The 14,181-nt window shown below is 37.9% G+C and overlaps 1 protein-coding gene across 3 annotated transcripts in view; it reads left to right on the top strand.

Annotated features, from left to right (window-relative positions):
• Positions 1-14,181, top strand: part of NUP93 (nucleoporin 93) — a 115,300-nt gene that overhangs the window by 63,188 nt on the left and 37,931 nt on the right. For all 3 annotated transcript variants that reach the window (XM_007520112.2, XM_060185515.1, XM_007520113.3), the window contains 2 exons: positions 5,896-5,958; positions 11,747-11,875. In XM_007520112.2, the coding sequence (XP_007520174.1) occupies positions 5,896-5,958; positions 11,747-11,875 (192 nt within the window). The remainder of the gene's footprint in view (positions 1-5,895; positions 5,959-11,746; positions 11,876-14,181) is intronic.

The raw sequence follows: 14,181 nt of genomic DNA, 5'->3' as shown, positions 1-14,181 counted from the left end.
TGAAGCAAGTCTGCAGGTGTCTTCTCTCCCCCTCTCTCTTCCCCATCTCTCTCAATTTCTCTCTGTCCTATCCAAGAACAAGGACAGCAATAACAACAACATAAAGTAACATTATCCTTCATTGATTTGCTGTCATGAGGGAAAATATGCTAGAGTGGAAGTAGATAGACAAGAGGTTAGAAAATTTTTATTCTACGTCAGAACATTGTTACTTACAAAGCAGGTGGACTTTAATACAGAACCACATCAAAATAAACTCATGCAGCCATTTTTACACTCCAGCCTATTTAACCACCTATTTTAAGGTCTGATCAGTTAACTAACATTGAGAGACAGTTTAACATTTGGTCAAAATAGAATTAATACACATCCAGCACAAAATAAACACTGTGCGTGCATACATTCTAGCTCTTATTATTTCTAGTATAGGAATTAGTATTCTCTGAGCCTTCAGCTTCTTCTGTAAGTGAAAATTAATACCTAGTAAAGAAGGCAAATTCCAGAATATTTTTCTCCCTCCTTGGGCTTTATTTTTAAGAGAGAAAGGAGTCTTTAATGTCCTCTAGAAGTATGCTGCTCCTTTGTATCTCAGAAACACTTCGTTTCTTAACAGCTAGATCTAGAGCTGTTTGAATCCTGCCTCTTCTTCCTGGTTGAGAGTACATAGTTGAATTTTCAGTCAATTTTCTTCCTATGAAATGGGCAGGAGTAGGATGGAAGGGAAGAAAGTATGGTTTCATGTTTTTTTATTTTATTAAAACGTTAGTAATATTGGGACTGGGAGATGACACACCTGATAGAACTCACACTTTAGCAGGTATGAGGACTTGGGTTTGAACCCCTGGCTCCCACATGGAAGCACATGTATGGGGGAAGTTTTATGAATGGTAAAGCCATTCTGTGGTGTCTCTCCATCTTGTGAAGTTCTTTCTCCCTCCCTCTATTAAAAAAAAAAAAAACTTAGTAATATTGTCTTTGAGTTATTTAGAGCACTGTCTGGACCTTAACTATTTCCAGAGTAGGAGCTGTTATGTGTTATGGGAAACTTGAAACCAAAACCCATTTAAAAAGCTGATTAGAAGAGGGTTTTTCTGTAGAACACTAGCACTAGCGGGGAGAAGAGTGTTTGGGTGGGGGAGTCAGAGATTAAAAAGGGCTTTTGATGAGATGAGATGTTAATGTTAGTGGTGTTCCAGGAGGTGGTGCAGTGCATAAAGCATTGGATCTCTCAAGCGTGAGGTACAAAATTCAGTCCCCAGCAGCACATGTACCAGAGTGATACCTGGCTGGCTCGCTCTCTCTATCTTCACCTATCTTCTTCATGAATAAATAAATAAAATCTTAAAAAAAAAAAAAGGAAAGTGTGATAAGCACTGAAAGTTACAACTAGTGGACCCTTGGCATCTTTCTTCAACTGGGAAGTGACTTAGGTATTCTTCCAGTGAGATTAGGCACCTTCCAATTTACCCTTCACAACAGAAAACCCTTATCCCAGTAAGTTCTAAAAAGGCTGTCGTCCAAGAAGAGGGGTGTGTTTGTTAGCATTCTTCAAGCCCTCAGCTTTATCCTCTGTAAGGGGGGAACAACTATCTCAGGAAGGAAGCAAGTTTAAGAGTATTTATCTCCCTTGAGCTTACTGGGGGTGGGTTGGAAGGAGAAGAAATTCACATATGGAAAAAAGTTGAGGTGACATCTGTGGGAAATTTGGGCCTAGGCAAGTTATGTTTCTGCCCAGTTTTTTTTAGTTTTTTCTTTAAGCGTGTGTTGAACTAACTGCCACTAGATGGCGCATAGATCCTTGCACTATTCTGACGATAAAGTATTTCGTTGCTTTTAGATTTTTCTACTTATTTCACACACACACACACACACACACACACACACACACACGCACTGCTTAGCTCTGACTTATAGTGGTACTAGGGATTGAACCTAAAACTAAAGCCACTAATGTATTACTTAAACAATAAAATTTGAAAAACAAAGATGTAGGAAAAATTTAAAAGGTACTAGACAGTGATATCATTGAAAAAGATGCCGAGGATTACATGCATGTAAACGTGTATGTGTTATATATGAAAGCATTATGTATTGTTTATATATAAATAGGTATAAAAGAATCTGTCAAACTGTTCTTATCTCATTCTTTGTTTTTCTCACCTTTGGATATTTAATACTTTGAGTTTATCTAATTTGGTGTTTACTCCTGAACTTATGTTGTCTTTGTTTTGTATTCCTTTATAGTCTTCTACCGGTTTCAGTTCTTATTTATCCCCCTTCTTTTAATTAACAGTCACCTCCAGAGATCTTCCTGTCTCTTCCTTTGGTATGCATATTTTATACAATATGCTTCTTACATGAGTTAAAAATTCATTCTGCAGTACTGTATATTATATTTCATTCACTCTGCAGCATCTTTTTTAAAGTTAATTTTCTTCTCATTTTGGAGATTGTTGCTATTTCTCTTATAATACATAGTATCTTAAGAGTGTTAGAGCTTATATCTGTTGTCAAATGACCTGCATTTCTCTGGAAGATAGCTACGTAATGGTTTTGCTCATATTGAATTATAAAGAATTGAAACACATGAATTTCTGGGAAAAACAGTAATCAAACTGTCTCTAAAATTTTCTAAAAAAAAAAAAAAAACATAAAGGCTGTCCTTGGGTGAGGGGAGAAGCTGGGAGATAGGGGAGAGGGCACAGAACTGTGGCAGTGGGTGCAGCGTGGAGCTATGCCCTTGTGATCTTTTGATCTTGTGTGTCATTACTAAATCACTAGTAAAAAATAAATTTTTGGGAGTTGGGCTGTAGCGCAGCGGGTTAAGCGCAGGTGGCGCAGAGCACAAGGATTGGCATAAGGATCCCAGTTCGAGCCCCGGCTCCCCACCTGCAGGGGAGTCGCTTCACAGGCGGTGAAGCAGGTCCGCAGGTGTCTATCTTTCTCTCCTCCTCTCTGTCTTCCCCTCCTCTCTCCATTTCTCTCTGTCCTATCCAACAACGACAACAACAATAATAACTACAACAATAAAACAACAAGGGCAACAAAAGGGAATAAATAAATAAAATAAATATTTAAAAAATAATAATAAAAAATAAATTTTTAAAAAAGAAAATAAAATTTGTTATGTAACTTATTTTAGGGTCCCATTTTAGGAACACAAGATGGAAAGTCTGAAGCCAGAATCCCTGTAATCTGTGGGCTCATCTTGCGCTTTTGAGAAAATCGTTACTGAGCTATATGTAGTGGGTGGTCTTTTTCTGTATTTGAATTGTCTAAAATTTAAGCTTTAGGCACAACTACATCATTTAATCAGTAATGTTTGTAGACTGTAGCTGTATAACATTTTGTACAGATTATTTTGTCAGACACACCAGAGCTCTTCGCCTTTTGCAGCACTGAAATGAGTCCTGGGCTTCACTCGGGCAAAGCCTATGCTATGGTCACTCAGTCACTTCCCTAGCAGCCACTGCAGCTTTACAACGAATATTTTAAAGAAAACAATCTGCCCCAAAGCGCTACCTTTTTTTTTTTTTAAACCACTACTTCCAAATTTTTCTCTTAGAAATGTTGAAATCATGTTCCTTTAGAATATTGTTGCTTTTAAATAAATGTGACTGATAACTGATTTGCATTTATGTTACAATAATTGTGTAAAGGGGAGAATTATTTGTAGACAAGGGCACAGTTTGGGAAGGATTGCTCACTCACAGGAAGAAAAGAAGCAATTCTAAGAAAGGATGGAGCATTTAGCACAGGTCCACCCAACCCAGGTGAGAGAGCGAGCATTCATGCTAGTGAGCCAGCCTTGTCTTGCAGTGGTTAGTTATCACACACCATCACCCCTCAAAACGTGACTTGTTCAGATAATCAGCTAATATCCATAGCAGCCACCATGAAAGAAGGTACAACACAGCAGTCTCTTCTTGCCCTTTGTTCGAGAACAGCAGTTCATGCTCCAAGTTTTGCAGCCTTGTTTATAAACTGTGATGCTAAAGTCTATAGTTTTAACCATTGAAGACTCCTCAGTCAAGGTTTGTTGACTTGATACTATCATTTACCATGGCAAGCATAAACAAAGTGCATTTAAATCCAGCTGTCGTATTCACAACTGACTCCCCTCCGATGGCCAGTAGCAGACCAACTCTTTTGAATGGACCACATGAGACCACCCTATACATGCTCTGTTTTATTGAAGCACTACACTACTAGACAAGTGACCTATGCCCTTTCTCGAGCCCACCCCACACCAAGTATCTGTGTAGATAGTTTGGAGATGCCTTCTGTTGTTTCCTGTGAGAGTCCTATTCCTGGCTACTGGCCATTGCTCTGTTCACTCTACTACCATACTCAGGTTGGGGTCTGATAGCAGGTGTGCAGTAGTTATGAGCCAATACATAAAGGATCTGGGGAATCTATGAGCATTCCTAATATATTTCTGTCCCCAGTCTCATTTGCACCACTCCCATATGTACATGAACCAGCAACCTTATAATCTAGGACTGTTTAAATAAGTGATCAAAACTGACAGCCAGCTTCAAAGGCAAGGAAACTGTTAGTAATGTTTGTTTTAATTTAGCATACTATTTAAAAGGCTGTAGCTTATTTCTACTTTGTATTGTAACTGTACTACCTCCACCCCTGTCCAGTTCCTTAAAGGGAGACCAGGGCTATTGCAATGAATAGCCTTTTAATATCTTGTGCCACCACAAGTGGTTTTTTTTTTTTTTTTTTTTAAGCAAAAACATAATTGTGGGTAGGGACATTTTGAGCAAGTACAAGAGCAGTAATGGTATGCTTGGCATGCATCCACTTTGCATTACAGAAAATAGTAGATATATAGGATGACTTGAGCTCTTTCATATTACAACTAAGTCTTTCATCTTTACCTTCAAGGTGATGGATCATCTTGTTTCTACTCAATCCCCCACACCTATGAAAAGAAGCTTCACCTTATGTGAAGGGCCAGGTATTGGCACAAGATAGGCACATAAGTCTACTATAAGCCTGTAGCTGTGTTGGTCTATCAGGACATTGCCATCCCTGTTTACTCCAAGAACTCAGTTGGAGCTATAGACAATGAGTATAAGAACAGGGAGGTCACCCTGAGCTTCCTGTTGTTTCAAGTCATCAACAAATAGATTTAAATCTAAACTATTAACAATAGAGCAGTGTATATTGAACCTTGGGCCAAGAACTGATGACTGCATTATCATCTAGTATTCACTTAGTGTATGAGTAAACCAATTTTTAGTGAATTTTGTTACTTGGCTAAAATCCTGCCATTAGTAAATGGAGGCAACAGGATTTGACACAAAATCATTTTGTAGTTGCATCTTGCAGGCATTCGGCCCATGCGTTTTAAACCAGACTTGAGCACTGTTACCTCTACACTGTGCCTGTGTTAAACCAGTAACAGATGTCATTAGGCCTCAAATCAGGAACGTGTGGCAAAAGTATTGTGCAAATGAATGATTCTTAGGGTTTCTCAGTCATGACAAGCAAGGGGAATATGCATAGACAAGTGGATGTCAGTAGTTTCTTAGCTATTAGCAAGAAATTGAAGAATTAATTGAAAGCAGCAGAGAACTAAAGAACAGTTGCAGAACTTTGAAGAATAATTTTTGAAGAACAATGTTACCTGCTCATATTTTACATGTTTCCAAGACATGGGACCCCACATTACTGCTTCATAGGGACTTTTTTATCTTCATGTATCCCCAGAATGAAAGAAATATCAGTAAAAATGGTCTGTTTCGATGTTTTCAGGTTGAGCAAGTTTTGTGAGAATGAAGGTGGGTAGGGTAGGAGATATTCTTGTGGTTATATCCTTTTGATTGTCTGAAGGTTCATTTTAACTTAAGTTGTGTCATTTTTATCCCCACTTTGTCATAGGGCTTCCTGAAGAATGAGAAGGACAATGCTTTGCTTTCAGCCATTGAAGAGTCCCGGAAGAGGGTAAGAAAGAAACCCATACAGAGCTAAATTTAAAAAAGAAAGAAAGAAAGAAAGAAAGAAAGAAAGAAAGAAAGAAAGAAAGAAAGAAAGAAAGAAAGAAAGAAAGAAAGAAAGAAAAAAGAAACTCATACAGAAATGTTTACCATTGTGAGGACCACTGTGTGTACTGTGGAGTGCAGGCTCTGAGTCAGGTCCAATACTCTACTGCTTCGATAATTAGCTCACCGTGTAGAATTTTCCATGAACCTTTTTTGAGGAAAATGCCATGCTTATAACTCCTCCTACATTGAGTGACTGAAATGCATTTGATGCACTGGGCCAATTAATGCTGTTCAATTATTAAATTAATCTTAAAATGATTTAGACAATTCTGTTACATATGGTATTTTGTTTCTATTGACTTAAGATTATTTCTTTTCTTTTTTTTCAATGATATAATTTAACTTCCTATGTTATCTTCAATAATTTCTTCAAATTCTTAAACAACAAATCCAAGCTATCTTGGCACTTGGAAAGGATGATAAATAAAGAGCCAGAACAGCTGTTATGTGTATAAAAATATTTTGCAATAAGCATTCCCTCAGAATACTCAGAGATCATTTACTTTACTAACATGTGAGTTATCTCCCTTTGTTTCTGTCAAGAATTTAAAACAAACAAACAAACAAACAAAAAATCATTTTCAGAGCATCCTACTAGGGAGCATGACAGTGTTAGAATACTGGGGTCATCTGGAGAGGGAAGAAGGTTGGTTATCATGTGAGGATGGTCTGAAAAAGTGCAACTTTTCTTGCAAAGAGTTTGGAAACACCCCATCCACTCTCCTAGCAGTCATTATCTCTGCAAAAGGAAGCAAAGACCACTTATATACACAACCCTCGTATGCCAAGTAAAATATTTATGCATTATTTATGTAGTAAAGTAGTAAATTATACATACAATTTCTATGTGCACTTTATTAAAATGTCTTATGCATGTAGAAATGCCTTCAAAGGGCCAAAGTGAGGTAAGATAGCAGGGGCAGTGTTGCTAGTTTTAATTTATAAGAAAATGTTCCCAAAGCATTGTTTTAATGACTGTCTAATTATCAGTGTGATTCCTTAACAGTAACATCATTTGTATTTTTAAAGTAGTACTTCCTCTTAGCAATAGTGAAGTTCACTTTTTGATTAAAAAAAAAAAAACTTTTTTAAAATAAGGAATTTTAGTGGGATTTCTGTTGTTATTATTGACACTTTGAGTTACTTATTCATCAACATTGATCCTCCTGCTGTAAAGGACCAATGGAATTAAACCAAGATTGTTGAATGCCGCTGAGCCTTATTAATCTATTTACCCATGGAATGTTTTTCTGGAATTGGCAGGCTTTGAACATTGTGCCATACTGAGACTAAATGTGTAACCAGCCAAAACATTTAAGTGACATACCACAGTGCAAAATATGTGCATATGTGTTTCGGGGGGAGTTATTACAGTTCTGGGAGCCGGCCTGGGGGCATACCTTTCACCTGTTTGGACTCCAGGAGGCTTCCACTGAGCAAGAATCAATTTTGGTGGCAATTTCATGCTTGAACAACTTGCCAATGTCCTGCTGAAATGCCAAAAAAACAGACTATAAAACCACAAATATGTCCTGTCTTTTCCCATTTGGTATATCCCAGCAAAAACAGAACAGCACTATCAGAACATATGTGGAGTTTCTAAAAGGCAGCAACAGCTTGGGAAGTGGCTTGGGAAGTCAAGGCATTTGCCCTCCTTTCATTTATGAAAATGGGTTCAAATGCTCCTCACCTGCTATTACATCAGTCGCTGAGTTCTTTTGTCTTATTTTTTTAAATACACTTTCCATACATAACTTCAAAGGTTATGATTTAATTTCATAATCTCTTCACCCCTTCATCGTTTTATGTGCTTTGGGTTTTCTTTTCTGTTAGACCTCTGCATACTCTTCCAGTTATACCTATTCTCCCCCACCCCCACCCCGGGTTTTTACCCCTCTTGTATAGGTCTCTACCTCCTGCCTCAACTCAGATCCTCTCTCCACCCCTCTTAGTTTAGTAGCTTTATTGATGATTCTCATTAGCTTCTCTACTTGCCGTCCTTGATTGTATCAGATCTGGTAGTTCAGATGTAGGTCTAAAGGGAATAGGCTAGAATTGGGCAGATGGGTGGCCAAATCATTCCTGATTAGCACACAAATTGGATATTCCATTATCCCGTAATGTAAATTAAGAGAAGCTTTGAGGGAGGGGTGACATGGCCAAGAGTGGAGAATTTTAATGTTGAGCCACTTCTTTTTCTTTTTTACTTAGTGCTTCTTATCACGGTAGTGGTGAGTGGAACCATTGTGCTCATCACTCAGGTTGTGTGTACACTGAGAACATGAACGTGGAAAGCTTCCAGTCTTCAGAGACTTCTGATATTAGCAGGACAGGCGTTCTTGGCACACACCACTCCGTGATTAACATAGGGAATGGCTAATTCTCACTGTTGTCATTCTGGCCTTACATGATATTCAAAGCCTGCCCCACTATTCTCGTCAACAGTATTGTTAAGTGGTGTGTTATTTATTACTCTGCCTTTTTTTTGTCACAATTATTTTATTTTGGTTAGTATTTATTGCTGTTAGTCTCAGTCTACCTAATTTTTAAAAAACTTTTATTTATAAAATGGAAACACCAACAAGACGACAGAACTTAAGAAGGGCACAATGTCACAAAATTCCCATCACCAGAACTTCATATCCCATCTCCTCCCAATTCTCCTCCTATCCTTTAACCCTCTGGGAGTATGGACCCAGGGTCATTATGAGGTACAGAAGGTAGAAGGTCTAGCTTCTGTAATTGCTTCCCTGTTGAACATGGGCGTTGCAGTTGGCGCAACTTGGAACGTTTCTACTCATGACCACAGAATGCAAGCTCGGACCTACAGGGATGCAGAGGTTACATAGGCTCCTATGCTGAATATGGGCCCCAGATCAAATCGATGGGGTTTAGTCAACAATATTTATATACCTTTTCCATATTTGGGAGCTACTTTCTTACCTGATCTAGCTTTTTTTTTTTTTTTTTAACACCAGAAGGCTTGTTCTTAAGAAAATCTCTTACATTGTACTGTCCTGCATCAGTGACAGTATAGCCAGCCCCCCACTTTCAGTTGCATGGTCAGAAACTTATTGTGTGATAACTTTCCCTTATCTCCCTATTACTACCTGTCTATGTCCTGTACTATTCCTTTCTCAAGACTGAGATGGTGATTTGGATACTGAAAGGGATTTTTCTCTGGGTACTTTTTTAATTTAGCCTAGCTACTGGAATGGCCCATTCTGCCTGACTCCCAGTGAGAAAAAAGCCAGATGAGAAAACTTTTGTTTCATTTAAAAAAAAGTAATGATTTTGTGAGAGACCAGAACACTACTCTGGTATGGGTAGTGCCAGGAATTGAAACCAGGGCCTCATGTTTGCAACTCCTCTGCTTTACTCACTGAGCCACCAATAGGGTGGCCCCAAGACTCTTAAGGTTTGTCATTGTCATTTCTCTTTATATCTTAGAAGATATACTAACCTGCTTACTCAGCATTATTTTTGTATATCTGCCTTTTTCACATTTTAGTAAATATTGGACCAAACTTACACATTCCACTTCTAGGAAAGTGTATTTTTCTAACATTTTCTAAAGCTCATGTATACGGATATTAGTATAAATTATCTGCATTGCCAAAAATAAAGCAGGCATTACTAATATGCATTCCCTTGGTGCTGCCTAATTACATGCCAATCTGATTATAAGTGAAATGGCTTTTTGAAAAGTGGGCTTAAGCTGATGGGAAACTTGGTCTATCAATTAAAGAATAATAGACTAAGCACGGTCATGATTCAGGATATCTCTGTAAATTGCTTTAATGTCACCCTCAGGTTTTTTGGTTTTGGTTTGCCTTCTCTTTCCCTATTTTCTCCCTTTTTCCTTCCATCTTTTCCCATCCTCCATCCCTCCTTCACTTCCTTCTTCTTGTTCCCTTTTTCCCCTTAAAAATAAGTCATTTTCTTTATTATTGTCTACACTGTTATTATATAATTATATAATATGTGTGTATAATATATAATTACATAATGTCGTTTTTATCATAATTCTTCAGAGCCCCATAGTCCCAGAAACTTGTGGCAGGTGAACAGGAATCTTATTTCTCTCTTTTCCTTCTGAGTGTCTTTGTTTTGACAACAGCATGCAGTGCCCCCTGTCAACAGGAGAGACTTTTGCCAGGCTTCTCAGGAGTCACTAAGGAGACCTAATTACAGTTAGTTTTCTCTAGTGAAAATAGTAGTGTTTCTAAAAAATATAAAGTCATTGGGAGAATCTTGTTTTTTATCTTTTACCCTAGGTGCCTTACTAAATCTTAGTAAGTTTCCATTGGTATTTGTATATTTATTTTTGTTTTGCAATGGGAGTTATCACTGGGACTCCATGCAAGTAGTATTAATCCACTGCTTCTGGTGGCCATTTTTTCCCTTTTCTTTAATTCTATTTTTTAATTGGGTATGACAGAGAAATTGAGAGGGGAGGTGGAGAATGAGATGAAGAGAGGAGAGATGCTTGCTTCACCACTTGTAAAGCTTCTCCTCTGCAGGTGGGGAGAAGGGGCTTGAACCCAGATCCTCGTGCATGATAACATGCACACTTACCTAGGTGTGCCACCATCTGGCCCTCCATTGATTTTTAATAATTATCATTTTATGTACTACAAAGGAAAAGTACTTAAAAATGTAAAACTATTTCATACTATCAACTGATATATATTTCAGCGCTTTTAAAAAGATTTAGCTTAGGCACATGGAAAAATGTTCAACATCATTAATCATAGGGAAATGCAAGTCAAAAACCACAATAGATAGCATATGCTTATTCCTCTGATTATCATAGTGGAATATTACTGTTCATCCTTTTAAAAAGGAAATTCTGTACATACTATAGCATTGATGAACCTTGAGGGCATAATGCTAAGTGAAATAAGCCAATTAAAGGCAAATACTGGGAGTTGGGCAGTAGTGCAGCCAGTTAAGTGCACGTGGCGCTAAGTGCAAGGACCGGCTAAAGGATCCCGGTTTAAGCCCCAGCTCCCCACCTGCAGGGGAGTCGCTTCACAGGCAGTGAAGCAGGCCTGCAGGTGTCTTTCTCTCGCCCTTTCTGTCTTCCCCTCCTCTCTTCATTTCTCTCTGTCCTATCCAACAACAACATCAATAACAATTATAATAATAACTACAACAACTATAAAAAACAAGGGCAACAAAAGGGAAAATAAATAAAATATAAAATAAAATTTTTTTAAATTTTATTTTTAAAACAGGCAAATACTGTCTTAAGATTCCACTTACATGAAGTACCTAGAAGTAATCAAATGTAAGAACATCAGAAGGTAGAATATGATTGGTGGGGCGGAGGGGTTGGGGGGGAAGGAGAAAACAGACGTACTGTTTAGCAAGTACAGAATTCCAGTTTTGCAAATGAAGAATGTCCCATGATGGTTGCGCAACAGTATGAATGTACTTAAACCCCTGAGCTGTATGGTTAAAATGGTAAATTTTACATTGCATATATTTTGTTAAAATTTAAAAACATTTTAATGTCATGCACTAAAATTGGGCATATTAGGAATAGCTATCAGTAGATTATTTAAGTAGACTATTTTTTCTTTACACAGAGAATAATGGTAGATGGGGGAGGGGGCACCTTGTTTTTCTACCAGATCTTAAAAGAAACTCTTCTTTGGATCATCTCTGCTCCTCTCTGACAGACCTTTGGCATGGCTGAGGAGTACCATCGAGAGTCAATGCTGGTCGAGTGGGAACAAGTGAAACAGCGAATTCTCCACACATTGCTCGCATCAGGAGAAGATGCCCTTGACTTCACTCAAGAAAGTGAGGTAGGTCGAGTCCCATAGATAAAGCACTATTTATAAAAATGTGTGGCCAGAGAATGGTGATCTGCTTAGTTATTGGCACTCTTAGCACAATTCATCACTATCCCTCCATTGAAACTCTTCACTTGCTCTGAATATTCTCCAGCAGGCTGGATGTTCCAGTGTCCTGGGTCAAGAGTATCCTTGATTTTTTTTTTTCGGGGGGGGGGGGGGGTTTCTCAAACACTGCCATACTGATTTCACATGGATCTGTGGCTTTAAATAGCATCTTCATGCTAAAGATTTAAGATTTACATCTACAGCCCTGAACCCCAAACTCATTTATCTATTGCCCTTGATTCTTCTTGGGTAGCTCATAGCCATCTCAGGATAAGCATGGTTAGAAAAAGTTATGAAGGCGTGATACTGATAAGAAAACAGCTTTGAGGGTAAACTGGTGGTACACCTGGTTGAGTGCACATGTTACAGTGTGCAAGGATCTGGATGGGTTCAAGTTCCGGCTTCCACCTGCAGGGGGAAAGCTTTGCGAGTGGTGAAACAGTGTTGCAGGTGTCTGTCTTCTGTCACCCACTTACCTCTTGATTTCTGGCTGCTTCTATGCAATAAACAAAGATGATAAAAAAATTAAAGAAAAAAAAAAAAGCCAGTTGTGGGGTACTAATGCTAGCTTCACCACTCTGAGACCTTACCTAAGTTATTTAACCCTGTAGACTTTCAATATATTTCTTGGTAAAATGAGATAATTGGGAACATGAATGTTAATGCAAAACTCCTGGTTCATATGGCCATCCTTTTTTTTTTTTTTTTTAATTAAAAAAAATTTTCCCCAGGTAATTTGGAGGTAAAGGTTAAAAAAAAAAAAAACATAGTTTAGACACATTAAGTAATATGCCAGTTTTTTTCCCCTGTTAAGTCTTTATGTGTAGCAGACATCTCTTTCTCAGTATAAATTGGACAACTAGGATTCAGAGAAACATTTAAATGTTAGTGACAACTCTGTTGACTGCAAGACCTCTTTCTATTGAAGACTGTGGGGGGGGATGGATAGTTTGGCAATTTGTTGTATGTGCAGTGCAACTTCACCTATCCTGTATCTATAATTTTGCACATGAGCCAGTTTCTCTATTATGTTAACCTCTAGATAGATACTAAAATTCTTTCTTAGGAAATTACTCATTAAAGGGCCCTGTTTCACATTTCTTAGGCTTGAAGACCAAAGACTCAGGCGAAAGCTTTTGGGAGAAAAAAGCTAATGTCTTCAATCCTTGGCCAGTTTAATGATTCTTTATTTCTTAAGAACTTGACAGATTTCTGGAGTAATCATGATTTTTATAAACTTCATTTTTAAATGGTGTTAATAGGTTGTAGTCAGTATTGGGAATTGGAAGTAATTATAAGTTGTTAATGAGATATTCTCTCTTGATTGCTCTTATATTAAAAATAGACTAGTTCTAGTCAACTTGGTAGATTTCTTCTGTGACCTCAAGTACCCTTGAAAGAAAGGTATCGATACTTTAATTACTCTATATTGTGATACCTACCTTTGCTATAAAAACTGACAAGTGGGGACCAGATAGTGGCGCACCGGGGTAAGCACATGGATTACCATGCTGAAGGATCCAGGTTTGAGCCCCCACTTCCCACCTGCAGGGAGGACGCTTCATGAGTAGTGAAGTAGGTCTGCCAGTGTCCATCTTTCTCCCTATCTCCCTTTCCCTCTCTCAATTTCTCTCTTCCCAATCTAACAGAAAGAAAACAAAATGACCACCAGGAGTAGTAGATTCATAGTGCCAGCAATAATTTTTTTTTAAAAAGCTGGCAAGTGATGCCAACTGTTTCTTAAGAGGATTGTGTTCTTCTAGAACCTTGAAAGTAATGTTTGTTGTTGTTATTTTGAATTTTCCTCCCATAGTAACACATGATATACAGGAAAGTGCACATACTGTAAGTATATAACTCAAAAATGGAGCACACACACAAATGAAGACCAGAACATGAACAGCACTCCAGCAGGCTCCCTTGTGCACCTTCTAGTAATCACCCCTCATCAATAAAGAAATCACTGTCCTCACATCAGATTGATTTTGCTGGTTTCTGAACATTTTGAAAATAAGAGTCATACAGTATGTGTTTCCAGCTTCTTTTGCTTAACACTGTATATTCTTGCATGCAGTTATAGGCTATTTATTCTCGTGACTGAGTAATAAATAAAACTGCAATCTGTTTATCCATGCTGGTTGTTGATGAACATTTGAATAGTTTCTAGTTCTTGGTTTTCATAAATAGTGCTGTTATGAACACTCTTTTCT

The sequence above is a fragment of the Erinaceus europaeus genome, chromosome 2, assembly GCF_950295315.1.
Source record: "Erinaceus europaeus chromosome 2, mEriEur2.1, whole genome shotgun sequence".
Taxonomy (NCBI): Eukaryota; Metazoa; Chordata; class Mammalia; order Eulipotyphla; family Erinaceidae; genus Erinaceus; species Erinaceus europaeus.
Note: the sequence above shows the minus strand (reverse complement) of the source record. Positions and strands in the feature narration are given on the sequence as shown.